Source organism: Pelodiscus sinensis, chromosome 4, assembly GCF_052426305.1.
Source record: "Pelodiscus sinensis isolate ZL-2025 chromosome 4, ASM5242630v1, whole genome shotgun sequence".
In the NCBI taxonomy this organism is placed as follows: Eukaryota; Metazoa; Chordata; order Testudines; family Trionychidae; genus Pelodiscus; species Pelodiscus sinensis.
Window position 1 is genome coordinate 121,513,617 of NC_143055.1, and position 22,783 is coordinate 121,536,399.

The 22,783-nt window shown below is 42.4% G+C and overlaps 1 protein-coding gene across 1 annotated transcript in view; it reads left to right on the plus strand.

Annotated features, from left to right (window-relative positions):
• Positions 1-1,131: 1,131 nt before the first annotated feature.
• LOC102462623 (broad substrate specificity ATP-binding cassette transporter ABCG2) overlaps positions 1,132-22,783 on the plus strand; it is a 69,585-nt gene continuing 47,933 nt past the window's right edge. The window contains exons 1-2 of the mRNA XM_075929561.2: positions 1,132-1,564; positions 11,160-11,377. Coding sequence (XP_075785676.2) covers positions 11,178-11,377 — 200 coding nt within the window. The 5' untranslated portion in view covers positions 1,132-1,564; positions 11,160-11,177. The remainder of the gene's footprint in view (positions 1,565-11,159; positions 11,378-22,783) is intronic.

Here is a 22,783-nt window from a genome sequence, read left to right on the forward strand (position 1 = left end):
TTTAGAAAGTAAAAAGGCATTCTTACTGAAAAAATCCTTAGTTTATATTTGTACGTGTCATATTTTCAACAGGAATGATTTTGAGCAATAAACTAATTAAGGGGCTTTTAATCTAGTCAAGGACCTTGATAATAAAATTCAGATTAATAATCTCAGAGTAGTGGGTCTCCATGAATGCCTTGAAAATATGGGCAAGTAAACCAGCTATTTTGTCCAAGTGACTTTCAAACATGTTGGATGCTGTTAGCTTTGGAGGACAGGTATGACTAATTTCAGGCACAAGACTCACTTCAGAGGGAAAAGATGCCTCCAATATCAGTAGCCCCAACCCAATCACCTACAAAGTTCCTTCTTTTAGGTGTTAGTTGGTTTGAAGAACTAACTTTTAAGGACATGGATGTACGTCCTGGATAATACAACCACAATGAAAGAAAGGAGATGATGTTTTAATACTCTAATGAGCCAGCTTTGGAAACTCAAGGTTTGTTTTGCAGTCATCTGCAAAATCTGATCCTCAGAGGTCAGCTCCTCAGCCCAGGCTAAGTCCCCTCTGTACTGCTATAGTGGCATAATGGGGACTTGAGTGAAGAGGCAGTTGGGTATTCCTCTGTCAAAGGAAAATCCCCTGCTAGTGCAAAGCCAATGTTTAGGGTGCCCTAGAGTGAGACAGATGTGGTGACTGGATGAGGTGTGTCCAGTGCACGCTGTGCTCTGGTTATCCTTTCAGTGTGATGGCCCTTTAGGGGGTTGTTTCTGCTAGCTCATATATCTCCCAGGTTCCAAATGCAGAGATGAAATAACATGGACTTCCAGGACGTTAACCAGGAAAAGTGGTCAGCATCATTTTGGCTGAGCCTTACTCCAGTCTAGTTTTAACCATGATTACTGAAATGCTTTGAACATGGTTTGTCATGGACTATACTTCCTCCCTGAGGGAGAAGGCTGGTAGAGTTCTGGTAGGAAAAACACCCACTACAAGTTGCAATCAGTACCATGTGTTTTATGAGCATATAAAACATACTAATAATTAGCCCGTTTAGTGGAATCTTTATGAGTCCATAGTTGATGGCACTGCTGTACTATGTTGGAAAGTCAATACTGGCAGTGCCTTTTGTTTGGTGCTGTGTCCCAAGAGACACAGCCACTGGCAGTAACTGAGTGGGGGGATGGGGTTTTGCAAAACTCCTGGGGCCAATCACTTTAGTAAATTTGTGGCACCCTGAGTAAAAAAAAAAAACCTAAAGTTAGGAGCTGCATGTGCCTCTGTTCCTATCCCTGGACTGGGAGCCTCTCTCATTTCAACAGCAGAGAGGAGGGGAGGTAACTGCCTTTTGCAAGATTCGGGGGGAGGGAAAGAAGGGGAAGCTGAGTTTCCTGTGGATTAGCCCTTGATGTTACAGAAAGCCTGGTGAAGATTTCACTTTCCTTGAGCTGCATAAGAGACTGGGACCACTGCTGCGCTCGCCACTGGCTGTTCTTCCCCTGACTGCAGCTCTGCTCCCAGTACCTGCCTGTATCAGTGCACTTCACAGCTGCTGCCTTCTTCACTGACCAAGATCCACTGGTAAGTCAACTGGGGCATTTCAACCTTATTGATAGTCATATTTTAAACATTTTTAGTGATTGGTTTCCTTTCTTGAACAGCCAGGGGAGTGGAGAGGTGATAAAACATTAGTGGAAGTGCTATTCTGCCACCAACTAACTAATGAAAAAGATTCCACTGCTGGTTTGACTGACAGTGAGAAAGAAAATGCTTTGTGATTTATCTGGAATTATCCACTGCATTTAATTTACCAACAAAATTAGATGTCCAAAATAAGAATAAGCGGCGAGAAGTCCTGTGGCACCTTATAGACTACAGGACTCCTCACCGCTTTTGCAGATTCAGACTAACACGGCTACCCCTCTAATAAAAAATAAGAATGTATTTTATTAAATGAGAGGAAAAACTCACTTAAGACTGTAAGCTGAATAGTTAAAGAGCTGAACCGCTCTTTATGGGAAACAAGAGAGGGATACAAATATGTTCTAAATTTATTACTTAGAAGTTTGGATGTATATGGCACAAACATACAATACACATACATACACAAGAGCTCACTTATCCAAGCCTGTTTAGTACACAAAAAAACTTTTTTTCTGATTATAAACTACACGTCCCCGGGTTACACATCCTCATACCAGTTACATATTAACTTACCAGATTTTCTGAATCCATGAATACTCTTTTACCCAAATGGTTTTAATTTCCTCAAAAAATGAAAATGAGGATCATGCTATGTATAAATCCATGTATACCATATTGGTTTCCTGTATAAATACATTCTTGTGTACATACATATATCTGTCTCTGTTCCGTGTACATGAGTAATAAATCGTTGTATAACGTATAACATGTATATATATACATTGCATGTATTTATATTTATATAGAGAAATAAAATGCACAGTTACAATATGTTTTAATGGAGGGTTTCACCTGAAAGTGTGCACTAGTTAAACTTTGTACCCATTATAAATAAAAGAAGTAAGAACTTAACTAATGAGTGGCCAACAGGTTTACAGAGTGTTGAAAATTAGGATCTTTTAAAAAAGGCTTGATCATACTTACTTAGGAAAACTTGTTAACACCAATGAATGTTGTTTTTGGCTCTAAAACTATATATTCTTAGTTAACGTTAGCTCTTGATGTGTTTGTTTGAAGAGGTGAAATACCTAGAAATATACTGGTTGGTTTTTTGAAAACTAGTTAAAAAATGTCTTGTTGAATTTTGCAATTTGCAATTGTATTACTGAATTATAAGCATTTTTCCTTTATGATTTAGAAAACTTGTCCAGTGCCAGTTGCTTACTGTTTTGTGATTGCTAACACAAGAGTTCACGTAGTCTCTTGTTAATATAAAATATCTTAAGGCTGGCAAATATTTTTAGTAAACTTAAAAAAATAACAAATAGTTTGGTAGCACTTGAAAGACTAACAAAACATGTAGATGGTATCTTGAGCTTTCATGGGCACAGCCCACTTCTGCTGGTTATCTGAAGAAGTGGGCTATGCCCACGAAAGCTCATGATACCATCCACATGTTTTGTTAGTCTTTAAAATGCTTCCAGACTATTTTTTGTTTTTTAAAGTTTATCCTGTGCAGACTAACTTGGCTACCCCCTGAAGCTTCATTTTTAGTAAAGTTGCTTTAAAAATCTCAGGCCCGGTTCTGCAGTGACTTTTGTTGGTTTGATAGCCTTATAACTTCATTGATTTAAAAAAAACCTTAAATAACAAAGAATGGACCTGTAGCACCTTAGAGACTAACAAAAATACAGGCAATATTTTTTAAATTTCTTTTTACATTATTTTAAAGTTACAGACTGACACGGCTATCCCTCTGAGATTTCATTCATTTCATTTAACTGACTCCTTACTTACCTTGCCATATGTGAGTGGGGAAGCAGGCCTTTAAAGTAGGCAAGTCAATATACAATGCATGGAAAACTGCCTTTGTCTGCTTCGATTCACACACTTAAGGTGTCTTCCTCTTTGGAGCTGGAAAATGTTATAACAGTCATTACAGCTATGGACAGAAAGATATGATGATTTCTTTAAAGAGGGCATTTTTAGTGTTCAATTAGAAGAAAGTTTAAATATGGAAATCCAGTATTTTAAATGTTTCCAGATAAATTATTTTGTCTCCTGACTTGGTAATATGATGAATAGTTTGAGAGAGATTATGGATACTGAACTTCTGCCTTGAAGGGACGCAGAGGAAGGTCTGAAAGCAAGAATCTTTCTTGAGACACAACCGGCTTAATGGGAACAACCTGGTTACACAGAAAAATGGAGAAATTAAATAACTGGAAGACTGTGTTGTGACAGAAAATCTGGTGATTTATCTATTGTGTGGTCAGCACTTTAGCCATTACTGAAACAACATCCTCACCCTCACAATTGTTTCTATTAGGATTTAAACATCTGTAAAGGTTGCTCTTATATCATTGCATCATATAAATAGAAGTCATCAACTTCCTAGTGTGAATGTATTCAACTAGGATTTTTTAGATTTATTCTGAGATCATTTGTCTAGTGTGAAATATTAGTCCATAAAAAATATTGGTGGGACTACACGGCTATTTGATTCAAAGAGTTTCATAGTTTCATACTGTTTTTTCTAAATTAGTTGCTGGGGTAAGAAATAATGCCATTAATGAATCACTTCTTTATAGCAAAGATGAGTGTTAGGGGAAGACTTTTTGAAAGAGAACAAGTATAGCATACACCATTCATGAATAGCTCATCAACATGGGTGACATTTCAGTTATGGAGAAAATAACTTAATTGAACCAAAGTTGATATAATGATGATGTGTTCCCCTTTGTTCCTCTGACTGGACTAATACTCCTGACCACAACAACTTTATTCTGAGTATTTACTTATGTTGATGCCTACAGATGATGACATGACACATTATGTGATTGCATATTTACCTGTCTATAAAAATCTTGAGTAGATAAGCATACATTTGTAGAGTTTTTTTGTGAATTGGAAATGGAATTTCATTGCACATACATACATTACTTTGATTTATATTTTCTTTGTCCTCTGGGAGTTATACTTGCAAAAAGACTGTCAGATCAGAGCCAAAATAATGTTACACAAACATTCCACTCTGAGAAAACAGCTAATAGTAAAGCATGTTAACAACCTTTGCTCTTTTCTCAAAGCAAACATCAAAAGGAGCATGCCTGTATCGTTCCGTGGTTAGGTTTGCTGAATTATAAAAAATATTCCTATTGCTGAGTAAAGTATTAACTATATAATCTCTAACTGAATGTTTACATTATTAATAGAAAAACGTTCAAAACAAAAGCAAATGAAAAGTCCACCCCAACCCACCATGCATACATACTATATTGCTGCTTTTTGGCACAAGATTAGAGACATCAATTTCTCCCAGAGGAATTGCAACAATGAAAGATTGTTAGTGACAAGATTCAGAGAAGAGAGGGGGTAGCAAAGATTTTAATTTGTGACTAAAACACCACCTGGAACAGCAAAATATTTATTTTTCAGTATTAATTAAAACTGATCAATTGTGTGTCAGTTGCAATAAATGTAGGCACAAACGGACTTCAGCAGGACTGAATGCTGCTTTTCCCTGCTTATTTTATCAGAGTAGATCGTTTGTTGTGTTCCTGAATTACAGGGGATCCATTCTGCATGCCAAACATATTTGACACTTTATTTTTATTATTATATTATTATGTGTGGTACAATGTTGTATGACCTTTAAAGCAATACAAGCTCAGGAAAGTCCATTTTAAATGTAAAGGCAGACCAAATTCTAAATTGTGCTTCAATCACTTTATGCCATTCTGACCATGCTAAGGAGGTAGAGATCTATAGTAAACAGGGCATCTGGGAGTTAATTTGATGTAGGGGAATTCCTGAAACAAAAGAAGTTACTTTAGCTTGCTATATGAAGGGGATACTTGTTCCAGTTGCATAGAATTCTGGGCATGGCTGAGGCCAGGAGTGACTTCAATGAACTGCATTTCTGCTCCTAAAACAATTTTCTTTTTTCATGTTTTTTTTAAAGTTTCATTGCATGATCTTTTGTATCACTGTAGGCTGCTGAACAAAATACTTTAAAGATCTTGTCCTAATGCACTGGAGAGATGGGGAAAGGGTGTCCTTATCTTCTAAATATCGCTTTTAAAGAGGCCACCCAAGAGAGTGAGACAGAGTATAAATACATGCAGAACAACTGTGCAGAAACCTAGGTCTCAACAGTAGCCAGGCCTCTTTGGGTGTCATTCAAAAAGATATCTGTTTCAGCCACTGGCAGCAGCAATTTTAACACGCAAGCTGCACTTCACATCTCTGCTTTCAGTAAAGATTATAAGGCAGCCAATGTGCTGTCAAAGCTTCAGTTACACTTCTATGTAGTTTATCTATCAAATGCAGCCCTGGAGTAAATTATCACTGACAGGGAGGCCACTGTTCCCTAAGTTAATGTTTATCTGTATAAACCCACTGGTTTCTTGATGAACAGCAACAATATCAAATACTTTCTTAGACTCATAGACATGATGTTTAGAAGGAACCAATGTGACAATCTAGTCTAACATCCTGCACATTACAAGTTACAGAACCTCACCTACTCATTCGTAATAGACATCTAACCTCTGGTTAACTTCGAGTCACAAAGAATCTACCATTTACACTAATTTAAGCCTGTAAGCGACACATGCCCTAGGCTGCAGGGGGAGACAAAGCACTCTCAGGTCTCTGCTAATTGGCCAGGGGGAAAATTCCTTTCTGACCCCAAATATGGTAATCACTTAGATCCTGACCATGTGGGCAAAACCCTCAGCAAGACACCTGGGAAAGAATTCTCTGTAGTAACTCAGAGCCCTCTCCATCTATTCTTGTGGAATATTGGAAGAATCTGTGCTCAGAGCAAATTGGTTAAAGGTCCAAAAATTAAGCTGCTTTGGGGAATTCCAGATGAAAACAACTTAATCAGGCATTGGATTAACCTATCATGAAAGGCACCAATCTACCTACTTACAAGAAAAGAGTTAATAGAGAGTCCTGTAAATCCGAGAGCATACATGAATCAAAACATAGCATGGTGAGTCTTCTTTTAGGTCTGTTGCCTTGAAAGTGTCTCTTTAATAGTGGAAAGATTATCAGAATCAGTTTGTGTAATTTCAATTTTAGAGGATGCCACAATGGTCTGTTGTAAAACCTGAACAAAACAAATCTTGGGTCAGCTTCTGTGTTGTACTGTGGCCTCTTTGTGATGCTTTGGTGGCATAAAGTGGCTATAGATTGAGCAGAACAGACCCTGAAGACAAAGAGATGTCAGAAAGACTCTGTTAACCCTTTGCCACCCTTGGTGTGGGGATACGCTGGAGCATAACAGGGCATGTCAGGGAAGGAAGGAGGCATGGCAAGAGAATGCTGCAGTCAAGCTAGTCTTGTTTGTAAAATGCTTTCTATAGTAGCTCCAGCTGAACTATATGCTAGGCTGAGTACTTTGTACCTTTTCCTTATCCCAGTTCCTGCTACAAGAGCTGTATTTTCTTTAGAGAGGGATGGAGAATCTGGCTGCTGATGGGTATGCATTCTCAATGCAGAAGTCTGGATCACAAACCTATTCCTTGTGAATACAATCATTGCAGGGCAGATATAAATAGGTGATTATTAAAAAATAAAAAATTAGCATTTTTAAATTTAAAATCCAGATTATTTTATTTAAATTGGATTTTCAGTGGAAACTAAATGCATGTTTATGTAAAAAACTATTTTAAATTCAGTTTGAAATCAACAATCTGTTAATGGTCTTAAACTTATAATAATTGAAATAAAATAAAATAATCTTAAACAGTACATATTTGTTGCCAAGTTTTAAAGGAAGTCAAAGCACTAAATTGGTGGAAGTCACTGACAAAGCACCGGGAACCAGAGTTTGTTGAAGAACTAAACCCAGCTTTTGAGAAATGTGGATTCTTCTGCAGGTGCAGAGAAAATATTTTCTTTAGTTCTGTTTATTGAATTCTTTCAGTACAATGACTAGTTTGTTCAAAGTTAAGAGAGTGACTTGGAATTGAAAACGCCAGAAAGCTTGTTTTTCTTTTTCAAATCTATTACAAAAAATTAGGTGTGAGAGGCTGAGTTCCAGGGGCGCCATTTCAGATGTTGATGGGGGAAGGGTGTGACCTGTGCAAACTGTAATGGCAGGAGGAAGAGAGTGAGAGCATGGGGGTGGAGCAGACTAAGGAAGGCAGCTTCATCAGTGTTACTAAGCGTGCTCAGTACAAGCCAAGCAGCAAATTGGAGGTGGGGGACTGAACCCATTTCCCTCCCCCCCCCTCTACACACACATTACCTTTTTCTAGAGATACTAAGACACTGGAAAACTAGTTTTTTGGCTGATAACTTAGCAATTAGCTGACAAGAGCACTGTATCTAATTCCTATATAAAAGAAAGAAAATGAAATAAATATTAGACCCATTCATCTCTAATATTAACATGTTCTGACATCTTGTGACGTGTTCTAACATCAAGTCACTTAATGGATGCTAGTTAAAATTTTAATATATATTCTAACTTTGTTACTAACTTTGTGGGGGGGGGGGGGAGAGAGAGAGAGCCTGTCAGGATTATTGGCCTCTATTTCATCTCCAGAAGTGGAGTAGGGTCTAGTGGGTTACAACAGGGGGCAGATACATTTGGACTCTAAATGAGATCAGAATGGCCATACTAAATCAGACCAATGGTTCATCTAGCCCAATATCCTGTTTTCCAACAGTGGCCAATGCCAGGTGCTTCAGAAGGTATGAAAAGAAGAGGCAATCATCAAATGATCCATCCCTGTTGCCCATTCCCAGCTTCTGGCAAACAGAAGCCACAGACTCCATCCCTGCCCATTCTGGCTAATAGACATTGATGGACCTCTCCTCCTTGAACTTATTTTATTCTTATTGGAGCTCTGTTATAGTTTGGGCCTTTCTACCATCTCCTTGCAAAGAGTTCCACAGGTGGACTGTGAAGAAATTATTTATTTTGTTTCTAATTTGCTGCTTATACATTTAATTGGGTCAGCCTCTTGTGTTATGTTAGTGAAGGAATGCATAACGTTTTCTTATTCTATTTTTCTACACCATTCATGATTTTCTAGACATCTGACATATTTCTCCACCTGTTAGCCATTTCTTTTCGAAGCTGAAAATTCCCAGTCTTATTAATCTCCCTAATCATTTCTGTTGCCCTTTCTGTACCTTTTCCAAATCCAATATATCTTTTTTAGATGGGGTGACCAGATCTGCATGCAGCATTTCATGTGCAAGCCTCCTGCCCCAACCTGAGCCCCACCCCTTTTGCGGAGGCCCTGCGTTCTGGGGGCCAGACATGGGTGGGGCCAGGCTGGCAGATTGGCAGTTTGGGAAGGCAATGCCTTCCCCCACCTAGCATACCAACAGCTCCATGCAGTATTCAAGATGTGACCATATAATAATACAGAAAATATCATTTTGCCTCTTTGTAATTATCTATTCCTCTCCTAGTGTTTTCCAATATTCTGTTAGCTTTTTAGTTTTTAGACTGCCACTGCACATTGAGCAGATGTTTTCTGGCAACTACTCATCATTTTTGTATGCATAGTTGGGATTATATTTTTCCCGGTGCATTATTTTGCATTTATCAACACTGAATTCCATTTGCTCTTGTGTTGCCCAGTAATCCAATTTTGTAAGATCCCTTTATAACTCTTTGCAGTTAGCTTTGCACTTACTACAGAATTTCTCAAAATAGTTATCTGGAAATGTTACCACTTTTAATATTTAAAAGTGGTAACTGTAAAAGTTTAACAGTCCTGGTCCAAATGCAAATCCCAGCAACACCATACTCACCGCTACTCTCCTCCCTCCCCCAGGTCTTTTGAATGGAGTACCCAGAAATGTTTTCATGATGATCTCACAATCCTTTAATTACTTGAATGACCAGGTTTTTCTTATTCTTAATCACCTCTTCTTATAACAAACCCTCTTCTTATAACAAACTTCCTCCCCCAAAGGCAATGCTGCAAGCAGCTCAAATTCTGTTGCATTTAAGAACTGCCTTGGGAGCCAGGGCATGTAGCTTTAAACAGACCTCAAGTATGAAATCCAGTGCCTCAAACTTCAGGGGAGGGGCAGCTCCCTAAATGGTGCCCTTGCTGAGATACTCTGTTTCTAAAATCTTGAAGGACATGATAACAGAGAAAAATTGGTTATTTTTTTCTCCACTCTCATCTGAGGAAGAAGGTTTTGCTCATGAAAGCTCATGATACCACATATATATTTTTTGTTAGTTTCTAAGGTGCTACAGGACTACATGTTTTTTTAAGGTAGCACGCAGGGCCAAAGCAGAGCTCCTTTCCCCAATGTGCATGGCAGCAACCATGATCCCAGGTGTGGAACTGGCAGCCGAGACCCCACAGTGTGGGTGGCAGATGTTTCTCCAGGCATGGGGCTGGAAGCAGAGCCCATGATGCATGTGGAGGCGGCCAGGACCTAGGTGCTAGGCTGGGCACCCGGGGGTTCTGCAACACCCCCTGCACCTCTAGTTCCCATGTCTCTGATTTGCATACTGTGTTGTGAACATCTAGGCTGCGTCTAGATTGGCATGATTTTCCGGAAATGCTTTTAACGGAAAAGTTTTCTGATAAAAGCATTTTCGGAACAGAGAGTCTAGATTGGCATGGACACTTTTCCGCAAAAGCACTTTTTGCAGAAAAGCATCCATACAAATCTAGACGCGCTTTTCCGCAAAAAAGCCCCGGTCGCCATTTTCGCGAATGGGGCTTTTTTGCGGAAAACAAATCTGAGCTGTCTACACTGGCCCTTTTGCGCAAAAGCTTTGCGCAAAAGGGACTTTTGCCTGAACAGGAGCAGAATAGTATTTCCGCAGAATAGTATTTCTTACAGTAGGAAGTCAGTGCTTTTGCGGAAATTCAAGCGGCCAGTGTAGACAGCTGGCAAGTTTTTCCGGAAAAGCGGCTGATTTTCTGGAAAAACTGGCCAGTCTAGACACAGCCATAAAGTGCTGTAAAACATTAGCTAGTCTAGATGCTTGGCTTCCCGAATTGAGCACCCAAACTTAGTTAACACTTTTAACAATTTTGCCTTGAATCTCTATGCTGTTCCCCATCTATAAAAAGAAGCTTATACTGTCTCTTCTCACAAGGGTGTTGTGAAGAAAAAGTCAGTAATGACTGCTAAGCACTAAGATGTGATTATGAGAGTACCATGACAACTCATGAGGAAATTATCATTAATAATTCTATATTCAGAGGAGGGTTTTAATCTCTGCGGAAGACAATGCTATTAACAATTATTATAAAAAGAAATATAGAATAGCTACCCATTCTGTGAGCCCTTTCATCATGCGCACAAAAAAAAGGCAGGGGTTCAATGGGAAAAATAGTATGCAGTCATGTAATCAAAAGGGATAGAATTAAAGTTGCACAGCAACTTTGATCCTGGCTGTGGATCTTATTGCAGACTTATTGGATGTTATATACAACATAAGCTAAGTTTGCTGCATTACATCTAGGATGCTCTTTCATCTCCCCTTTAAATAACTATAATGCCTTTTTTTAAAAAACTTTGTTTACAGAAGTGGAATCCTTCCAAAATGACAGACAACCAGTCAGACATCAGTATTCAAATGTCAAGTATAAATGGCTTGCCCAGCAGAAAGCAATCCTCTCTGGACCCAGCAAGCAGCAAAGAAACTACTGTGACCTTTCACAACATCTGCTACAGAGTGAAGGTGAAGAGCGGTTTCATATGTTGTCGAAAAAAGGTCGATAAAGAAATTTTGAAAGATATCAAGTATGTATTTTAACGTCTGTCTCATAGAGTACATACTCATTTGATTAACTTTCTTGACAGGCTCAGATAAGTCATAGAGCCATGAATGCATGTGTAATAATAGTATACCAAATTTGGTCAAGATTTCAAAAAATCTTGTAGGCTCCAAAGTCCATATTTAGGAAAAATAAAAAGGTAACCTGATTACCAAAAGGGCTTGCATCTTTGAATTCTGACTTCAACAGAAGCTGCTAGGTGTTCAGCTCTTTTGCAAATTAGGTCATTTACTCAGCTGCATAGCAGCATAACTTTTGAGAATCCTGGCCCTAGCTTTGAGTTCAGACTCAAGACTTTAAAGGTAGCAAAGAGTGATTATTCTGTAATCAGATAAATGCATGTGAGTGTTTCAATGCCCACAATTTTATTGCACTGTTTTCTATTACAATTATAACCTAGTAATTGCATGATATTACTCTTGTTGTCAAGGATTCCTTGTACAATGCTTGCCACTTTCCAGTTATATAAGTCTGAATTGCAGGTCATGACAGTTAGTTGTATAACCTGCCATTCCATTATGTAATTGTACTTTAGTTCTCTAATTTTAGCTCCCAGAATGCTTGAAAGTTTGGAACTTTATGTATACTGCTCTTTACCCTTATATCATTTCTTAATACCTTGAGGCCTGGTCCACGCTAAGGCTACGTCTACGTGGCATCATTTTTGCGGCCGAGGAAAAGCAAATGAAGCACTCATTAACATTTCTCATGCTCTCATTTGCATAGTCTCTTCCGATCCTTTTTGAGGAAGAGGTTTCTGTGGAAAAAAACGCAGTGTAGAAGGGGCCATTTTTTTTGCAAAAAACCCCCTACCTTTTGTGCAAAATCCCTTATTCCTCAAAAATGAGGTTTGCAGGACCTAAGGCTGCGCATAATTTTGCCGCCTGTGTACACTGGCCGTGAGTATTTGCGCAAGAACACTGACTTTGTAATGTACAAAATCAGTGGTTCTTGCTCAAATACTCGGATGATCCCGCTCAGGGATAAGCCCTCTTGCACAAGTATTCTTGTGCAAGAGGGCCAGTGTAGACAGCAATGTTAATTTCTTGCGCAAGAAAGCCCGATGGCTAAAACGGCCATTGGAGCTTTCTTGCACAAGGGAGCGTCTACACTGGCACGGATGCTTTTTCTCAAAAGCAAATCTTTTGCGCAAAGGCACATGCCCGTATAAACGCTGTCTTGCACAAATACTTTTAATGGAAAAACTTTTCCGTTAAAAGTATTTGCGCAAAATCATGCCAGTGTAGACGCAGCCTTAAGAGTTTAGGTTGAATTTAGCCACATAAGGTTGATTTTCTAAACAATGAATCCACACTACCAAGACCATTCTGTTGACCTTAAGTGCTGCTAAAGTCCATTTCAGTGCTCCTGATTTTCACAAGGAGTAACGTTAAATTCGACCATGCATGGTCGATTTTATGGTAGAGTAGATGCAGTGTTGTGAAAGTTGACATTTTTGGCCTCTGGGAGGCTTCCCACAGTGCCCCACTGTGACCGCTCTGGCCAGGACTTGTGACCCTATTGATCTCCGGTTGAAAAGGAAAAGCCCCAGGAAAATTTGAATTTCCCATGTGAACAGTATGGTGAGCACATCTCAGAGCAGGCAGCACACTTGAGCAGCACATCTGGCCATGAGTTCAAGATCCATGACCTTCAGTTCCCATGGGCACAGACGAGCATCAGCATGGAGTGTGAAGGATGTTCTCCCTGCGGCATTGGGAGAGGAATCCATTCTTGCAGAGCTGCAAATCAACAGTAGCACTTCCCTGGCAAGTGGAGTGTGCTGGATACAGAGGGGCACTACATCAGCCACCACCCTGCTCAGCTTTCACAACCCGACTCCATTCCCTCTCTCGCCCACAAGCTCCTGCCCACAAGTAGCACTCTCCCAGCAAGCGGGGTGTGCCGGACACAGAGGAGTGGTCCTGGTCCGGAAGTCTGACTGGACCACATTTCCTCTTCCACTGCAAGCTATTGTGGGAAAAGGGAAAGTAGCACTCCTGGAAGCAGGGTGTGCTGGACACAGGGGGCACAGTGTCAGCTGCTGCTCTGCCCCTCTGGCACAACTGGACCTCATTCCTCCTCCTGCCCACAGGATCTTGCCCTGGCAGGTCCATTACTATGCCTGCAACTTGACAATTCTGCATCCCTTGAGAACTTTGTTGTGTACCTGCTGTTCTTTAAAGCATAACTGTGGCCTTGCACAGAACATATCTCCATTGTCTTTACAGAGACCTTCACTATATGTTAACAGATTAGGTTTTAGGCTCCACAATGTATCTCCTGTGCCCTTGTGACTTTTCATTACAGTGGGAACAGCAGGGAGCTTGCTGCCTATTCCCCTGGTTCCACCAACTGTCCCCTTCACACAAATCTGAAGGTACAAAATGGACCAGGGAAGACATGTTCAAGAAGCAAATGCAATCCCTCGCGTGGAGTGGGTAACCGAGTGGAGGAATATGTTACTGGACGAGATGCGAGCTGAGTGTCAGGAAAGATTTTGGAAGTTACTCCATAACTTCTGAGCTACATATTCAGAAAAATATCCTCCTTTAAAAAACATTTTAAATACCCTTCTAATGCCAGAGGATGTTGCGTAAACTAAGACTTTAACAGGGTTCAAAAAGGAGCTAGATAAATTCATGGAGGTTAGTGCCATCAATGGCTGTTAGCCAGGATGGTTAGGAATGGTGTCCCTAGCCTCTGTTTGTTAGAGGCTGGAAATGGATGACAGGCGTGGGATCAAGTGATGATTACCTGTTCTGTTCACTCCCTCTGGGACACCTGGCATTGGCCACTGGCAGCAGAGAGGATACTGGGCTAGATGGACCTTTGGTCTGTCCCAGTATGGCTGTTCTTATATTATGTAACTTTGACCAAAAATGCAATCTGCATTCAGAGGAATTCTCAAGTCTCAGATACAACAGAAAAAGAAAAAAACAGACTAATTTGTTTGAAATCAGAAGCAATTTTTGGCAGAGATCATGGAACTAAGTACCACGCTGAATGTTCATTCATATATAGTATAGGTGATTTAACTTCTGATTGACAAAAACAACAGAGGAAGAAAGAACAAATGTAATGTATCTGCAGAAACAGGGTAGGGATGTAGGTCTGAGAGGGTGGGAAGTGTAGGAGAGATGTGGGGAGTCTGGGTTGGAGCTGGGGTGCAGGAGCAGGCTAGGGATGAGGGTGCAGGATGTGGTTCTTGCCTTGGACTTTATTTTCTCCATTCTGTATACTAATGGAGTGATGCACATGAGGTTAGGGGAACTTTCAGAGGAGTTTAGGTTAGGGATGTAAGCAACTAGTTGACTACCTGATAAGCCAAGGTTTATTGGGTAATCGAGTTGACTACTCGCATCCCCCCCTTGCTGCCCTGTATCAGAGGAAGCAAGGGAGGAGGGGAGAAGCAGGAGCTGGTATTGGTGGGAGCTGGCTTAAAAGCTGGTTACCCTTATCACCATCTCTATAGTGCTGCCTGGCCCCCCAGCAGAGGCAGCAGCATGGGGAGGAGGCAGGGCAGGCTGCCATAAAGCAGCCTCTGCTTTGGTTCACGCAGAGACCGGGGGTGGAGGGAAGTCCTTCATGAGTCAGATAGTCTAGATACCATGCCCTCATTTCCCAAGAACACAGAGCTGGTAGTAATAGACCCAACAGAATAAAACTTTTGCTATAAAAAGGAAAAAAAAACCTCCAAGGTACAAATCATCAAAGTACAAAAACAGCAAGTGCTATAAGAGAAACACAGATAGAATTGCTAAAACCAGTAACTACTAGTTACGTAAATGATTGTGAGCTACATATACAGAAAAGAGCTATTAAAATAAAAACAAATAGTACAATGACATGCATTGCACAGAGCAATAAAAGTAGCTTTTGCAAAGGAGCAAAACTAACTAAAATGGATTACAAGGATGGAAGTGCAATTCATGGGATCAGAGCAACTGATAAGACTAATTGTGAACTCTTATGAGATATAAGACATTGACATATACACTGATAAGAGACTTCTAAATCTTCAAAATGTGTGCAAGTTTGAACTATCTCACCCATTACCAAGATAGTTTCCCCAATTATCACCTCTAATACCATTAACTCACAAACATCCCACTCTCCCTACCTCTAATATCATCAATTCACAGACACTTACCTTCCTTCCCCCTCCCCCCCCCCCCGCATCCCCCTCCTGTTCTGCAATGTGATTTGTCCTTTTCATATTTGTTCATTTTTTTTAATTGTATCCTTTGGTATATATGGTTGTGACTACTTTCTTCCACTATTTGATCTGAGGAAGTGGGTCTGGCCCACGAAAGCTCATCATCTAATAAACCATCTTGTTAGTCTTTAAAGTGCTACATTGTCCTGCATTCTGCTTCAAAATGTGTTGCACACTCCCTTACATGCCGCATGTGGGATGTTTACAAGGTTCAGTCCCTTGTGCTGTAGCAGTGCAGAGAGAGAGGCTCTGTGGGGGCTAACAGTGAGGGCCGAGGCAATAGGGCAGCTGTACCTTTAAGAGCACAATCATAGCTGCCCTGTACTCCCGTGCGCCTTAAAGAACTCTGAGAAGGGAAATAAAAACCCCTTTCTGCCCATCCCACCCCTGCCTCTGCACACTTGGCAGATGGCTCACCCCCCTCAGTAACTGTTACCCTCTTCCCTCTTCCTGTATGGGAGCAAACCCCTGCACAGTCCTCCCCTCCCCAGCCAAACCCCAGCTCCTACCCTCCCCCCCCCACACCTGATTCTTCCCTTCCAGCCCCTCTTCTGCCTCACCCTAAAGTTGCTTGGCACCTTCCCGCCCCCCCCCCCCCCCGCTAGTTAATTTTTGCCCCCTGCTAACACCCTGCCCATCCCCCTGCTGTGATTTGGCCCCTGAATCTCTTTTTAATGCAAGCCAGGAACATAGTGTGAATCCACATGAGTGTAGCAGCCACAGCAGCTCCTACTGAACATGCTCCATTCCACTGAGCTGCTTCTGCACTCTAAGCAGTGAATTCTGGCACGCTGCTGTTTCTGTCACTACAGGGGAGGGACTGACTCCCCCCTCACGTCTGGCAGACCCTGAGGGACTTTGGGGGGTGCATTCACACCCTTTGCTCCTCCTCTGCATATGGGCCTGTACAGGAAAACTTGAGCTTTGGGGAAGTTTATGGCTGTTGGTTTGTATATCTATAAAGGGTTGAACTAAACCTCCAGATTTGGACATCTCTGGTAGCAATGTTAAAGAGTTAGATGGTCACAGTTAATAATTGGATTCATAACATAGTTCATGTGTGTCAGTTTCCCCAAAATATCAGGGTAAATACTGTTCCTACTAATGATCTATTTAGTAAGTGAAGGGATCCTCATGCTTAACACCATTAGTCCAGCTCCTATAGTCCTTTCTCCTCATTAGTGACAGTCTTGCCTGAATAAAGACCGCAAGATCCTTCTCATGTTTGGTAGCTACATAGTCAACAGGCTCTTAATAATGACAGAAAATTTATTTTGGCCTTTAACTTTATACTCATTTTAATTATAACCTGACATTGCTCTATGGTTCTTGGAATTAACATTTTGCCCAACAGTTCGCTGGAAAGACAATATTAAGTATCTTTGACATTTCCCAGGGCAGATAGAGTCAGCTCACGCAGCTTTCCTCACATGATGGGTCTTTGTATTAATTATTCACAGTTAGACCACAATTTCTTTAATGTGATTCCCACGGTGCATTCTAAAGACCTTGGAAGGTTTTCCAAACAGGGGTACTTAAGAGGAATCAGATGATGATTTCTCACATTGTGAGGTAGCATGTTGTGTGTTAGACATTTTCAGGGTTTTTTATTAATAAAATTGAATTAGTAAACTTGCCAGTGATTAGTGACTGAAGCATAAATAAAGTGTAAATGGGGAGCAGGTTTAATACTAATAAAAGAAAGTTCTTCTTCACACAGCGTGTAGTCAACCTGTGGAACTCCTTGCCAGAGGAGGCTGTGAAGACTAGGACTATAATAGAGTTTAAAGAGAAGCTAGATAATTTCATGGAGGTTAGGTCCATAAAAGGCTATTAGCCAGGGGATAGAAATGGTGTCCCTGGCCTGTTTGTCAGAGGCTGGAGAAGGATGGCAGGAGACAAATCGCTTGATCATTGTCTTTGGTCCACCCTCTCTGGGGCACCTGGTGCTGGCCAGATGGACCTTTGGTCTGACCCAGTACGGCTGTTCTTATGTTCTTATGTATGTACAAATCTTTATTAATTATTAACAGCTATTCCTTTTCCTGGGATGAAAGTGACAGCTTGCTTTTGCATTTAATGTCTCTGTGGTTTTTCAAGAAAATTGATTGAACATGATCTGTTTCCTGGGCAGTTTTTAAAGTGTGGAACATGCTTCAGTTGTACAATACCCCCAACCATCTCTGCCCAATTATAAGCATGACTGATAACATTTCAGAGTCGTTTTCTATTTTAATTCCAATTGGTTTCTGTATAGGAGTCCCTACTTCATCCTTTGTCTTTAACTATTTTTGTGATATCTTTATCTAATTGCTCTATTTCAGCTGTTTAAGCAGAACCTCTAGACATTTTTATAGGGTAGGGGGAAAGTGGTGCCTTATGAAAAATACCAATTATGCCAGATCACAGAAAGAACTTACTAGAATCCAATGACACAGAGCAAGAAATAGCCATCAGGCATTGCCATGTGTAGAAAGTTTTGAAAATTAAAAGTTTGAAAGTTAATTACAAATTTCAAAGGGAAATACTGATTTTGAGGGAGCCCTCTGCCTGCCTGTTGCTAACTCAGACATTGTTAACTTATAATGTTCACATGCATCATTCATATATATCCAAGAATGGAGTTTCTTGATTGGTCAAAAATCTATTTAGTTATGTAACCACACAGCGCAGTGTGAGAGAAGATACCCAACAGAAATTTTATTCCAGGTGACTTGCAGACACCAAAAGATTCACCCTCACCAATGAAAATACTGTATTCCTATGCTTTGGTTTATTAATTTAATTAACTTTAAATTCTTGTGCTGAGACTGGGGTATGTTTACACTGCTGGGGTTTTCTGGAAAAACGGCCATTTTCCCAGAAAAATGACACATGCACACTGCTATTGTGGTCTTTCGACAGAAAGTTGAAAGAACATAGGGTTTTTTCCAACAGCTGTAAACCTCTTTCTACGAGGAAGAAGCCTTTTTCTGAAAGAGCTCTTTTGAAAAAAGGTGTATGTGGATGTGGAAGAGGTGTGTTTTTTGAAAGAAGAGGCCTCCAGGAAATAACACAGGTGCCCTGGTGACCACTCCATCCAAAGTAATCAGAACTCTGTAGTTCCTGTCTCCTGCCAGTTCTTAAAGCTGCAGGCACCCTGGACAAGCCTTGTGGCAGGAAGCCAGCCCTGGGAGCAGCACCTGACCACGCAGCTTTCCCTGCCACACTGAATTGGATGCATGTCCCAGCCACAAGCCCTCTGTATATGCCAGCCTCCAGCTTCCTGTAAAGGCTTGAGGTTCTGAAAATGCGGGCATCGTGCACCCTGCCTGACCATCCGATGAAAATGTCTGTGGTCGACCAGGGCCTGCACCACCATGGAGAAGTAGCCCTTGTGTTTTATATATTGTGACACTTGATGATTTGGTTTGCAGATTGGGATGTGGGTTCCATCAATCGCTCCCCCACAATTAGGGAACCCCAGGGCAGCAAATCCTGAGATGATCGGGTCCAGGTCTCCCAGGTGGAGTTGATGGCCCTCACTGCCTGCAGAAGGAGACAAAGAAATAGAGAATGAGAGGGATTGTCTAAGCCCTTGGGAAGTGCCCGTCCCCTTTCCCTCCCCCATCAAACATTCCAGGAGCTACCCCCTAGGAGGCCGCTCCCCAGCAGGGCTGTGTGAGGGCAGGACAGCACAACTCCCCCTGGGGACGGGGCTTCCCCCTGCACCCCTCCCCCTTTCCCTAGGGTCCTCCTTTCCAGGACTCCCTCCCCCTCCTGCAGGGATTGCAGCCTGAGTGTCTTACCTCCATGAGGAGGGCCCTGACAGTGGACAGCCCCATGCCAAACTGGTTGCCCACTGACCAGTAACTGTCTGGGGTGGCGAGCTTCCAAACAGCGATGGCAACCCGCTTCTCCAGGGGGATGGCGGGCTGCAGGTGGGTGTTGCGTCGTTGGAGGGCAGGGGCAAGCCAGGCTCACAGCACCAAAAAGGTGGCCTTCCAGATGTGGAGGTTTTGGAGCCACTGCTGGTCATCCCACCGCTCCATAACCAGTCAGTCCCACCAGTCGGAACTGGTGTCCAGCCTCCAGGGTCTTGCTCCAACACACAAGGAGAGGGTCTCAAGGATGAGCTCCATGTCAAGCTTGTGCATGGCCATGAGGGAAGCCTGCACAAAGTGCTGCTGAAACTGCAGCACGGCAGTGTTGGGCCATTGCATGCCCAGGGGCAGCTCCGGCTCCATAGCAAGAAGAATGCTGTGGCCTCCAAAAGCTTGGCAACCAGAGCACGCACTAATAAAGCAAGGTAGGCAAGCAAGCAGCAGAAGCAGAGAAATGGCTGTACAGGGGGTTCCTTTAAGTATGTGTCTCAACTAGCCTTAGGCAACAGCACCCAGAATCAACTGCTGACCTAATGCCCTATCTGAACTGGTTCCGGGTGGCCTTAAATGTGAGATAGCATCCAATTAATGTGGACATTATCTTTCGAAAAAGCAGGTCACTTTTTTGATGCGCTTTTGCTGTGTAGACGTGTAACCATGGGTGGGCTAGTCTTCACGGACTTTCTCCAGTGTCTAAACCCCCCCACCACCACCACCACTCTCACAGCTGTGCTGGAGACCCAGAGTATCTGTAAGGAATTTCAGCAAGGATTGTCCTACATTTAAATGCCAAAAGAAACTGAAGAAATGAATTTAATTAAATAACTTTATAAAATATTATGAAGAAACAAATAATCTAATTCTTACAACGTAACACAGCTATTTTATAACCCAGAGGTAATGGTCATAGTTACAGTAAACATAAGAGAAAATGAAAAGTAAAATTTGAACAGTTCAGTCCACACAAACACAATAAGAAATAGTTAATTCGAAATAGCTTATTTTTTAAAAAAAATGCGTCTACACACAAAATACATTTCGAAATAGCATTTTGCTATTTCGAAATAGCGCATCCACACTGAGTGGATGCTGAATCGCATTTAAGGCTGGCCGGAACCAGGTCCGGCAGGGCATCAGGTCAGGAGTTACTTTGTGTGGCTGCTGCCTGAGGCTATCTGAGGCCTGTGCCTAAAGGGACCCCCCCCCCGGACAGCCAGTTCTCAGGTTTCCCTGCTTGCTTGCCTACCTCGATGAGGGACAGCAAAGCATTTTGTCTCTGCGTGTCCGGTTGCCCTCACTCTGGACGCCATAGCATTCTGCAACATGGAGCTGGAGCTGCCCCTGGGCATTCTGGTGCTTCTCGTGGATGCGTTGCTGTGAGCCTGGCTGCACTTTCTGCAGGCTGCCATCTGGGAGGTCCATCGGGGGGCAGTCAGTATCCAGGAGGCCCTGAGGGAGAGCTTCCAGCCTGAGGAGCACTAACAGTCTCCCTGGTCTGCCTCACTGGGGGCTTGTGCCTCATTCCTCCCTCTCGTCCTTCCACTTATCCCTGCCAGCCCCCCTTCCTGATGTAAAATAAAATACACATTTTTTCATAAACACGAACTATCTTTATTTAACAAAACTGGGGGGAGGGGAAGGGGAATGAAACTCTGGTGAGACGAGGGAAAGGAGGCGGGAGAGGGGAGGAGAGCGGGTGGGAGAGGGGAGAGGGAAATCTGGGAGAAGGAAGCTGGAAGGGGGAAGCAAGGAGAAGAAGGGGGAGGGGAAGTTCAGGGCTCAGAGGTGGGGGTCTCACCAGACCAACTTGATGTTCATGCAAACCTGCTCCTGGGTTCGCATGTGGCCTTTGGTGGCCAGGCTGGCAGCTATCCTGCCATACACAGCTGAGTTCCTCCATCTAGTGCGGAGATCATGGATGTTGGAGGCATCCCCCTCAAACCTGAATAAGGTCCATAAACTCCGCTCTGGACGAGGAAGGCACCCACCTTCTCTGGGCCGTCCCGGAGAAGGTGGGCGCTTGGAGACTGCTCTTGGGGAGCAGTGGAGGGCTGGCTGTCAGTGGCTTGCTGGCTCATGTTTTGGGGCCACTGGGTATGGGGCAGTGACTGCTGGCTCTGGGCTAGCAGGCTTGGAGCTGGCACAGGCACTGTGTCCAGAGTCTACCCCTTTAAGGGCGCTGGGGAGGGGAGGAGGGAAAGGAGTGCTCTTGGTTGAGGCTGGAGTGGCCACCAGGGCATCCTGGGAAGGCTGGAGGCCCCCTATTTCGAAATAAGTATCTACACAGCACTTATTTCAAAATAGCTATTTTGAATTTGGCATTATTCCTCGTAGAATGAGGTTTACCAGATTCAAAATAAGTGCTCCACTATTTTGAATTTATTTCGAAATAGCGGTTTGACTGTGTAGATGCTAGGACAGTTATTTCGAAATAACTTTGCTGTGTAGACATACCTTGAATGATCTCTCCACTTGTGTGTAGGGAATCCTCAGTTGGAGTGCAGGCAGACTCTTCCTTTGCTGTGGATCACTGCTAGGCAGTCAGCTAACTGATTAACTAGTCAGTTAACTCACAAGCGAACAGGCTTAAAGAAAACCCTGTTACAAGAAAATACAAAAACTCAAAAGCGGCGAGGAGTCCTGTGGCACCTTATAGACTAACTGAAGTGTAGGAGCATAAGCTTTCGTGGGCAAAGACCCACTTCGTCAGATGCATGTAGTGGAAATTTCCAGAGGCAGGTATAAATATGCAGGCCAGAATCAGGCTGGAGATGAGGAGGTGGATCCAATCAAGGAGGATGAGGCCCACTTCTAGTAGCTGATCTGGAGGTGTGACTTCCAAGAGAGCAGAAGCTGCTTTTGTAGTTAGCGAGCCATTCACAGTCTTTGTTTAATCCAGAGTTGATTGTGTCAAACTTGAAGATGAACTGTAGCTCAGCAGTTTCTCTTTGAAGTCTGGTCCTGAAGTTATTTTGCTGCAGGATGGCTACCTTTAGATCTGCAATTGTGTGTCCAGGAAGATTGAAGTGTTCCCCTACAGCTTTTTGTATGTTGCCATTCCTAATATCAGATTTGTGTCCATTGATTCTTTTACGTAAAAGTGGGCCTCATCCTCCTTGATTGGATCCACCTCGTCATCTCCAGCCTGATTCTGGCCTGCATATTTATACCTGCCTCTGGAAATATCCACTACATGCATCTGACGAAGTGGGTCTTTGCCCACGAAAGCTTATGCTCCTACACTTCAGTTAGTCTATAAGGTGCCACAGGACTCCTCGCCGCTTTTGCA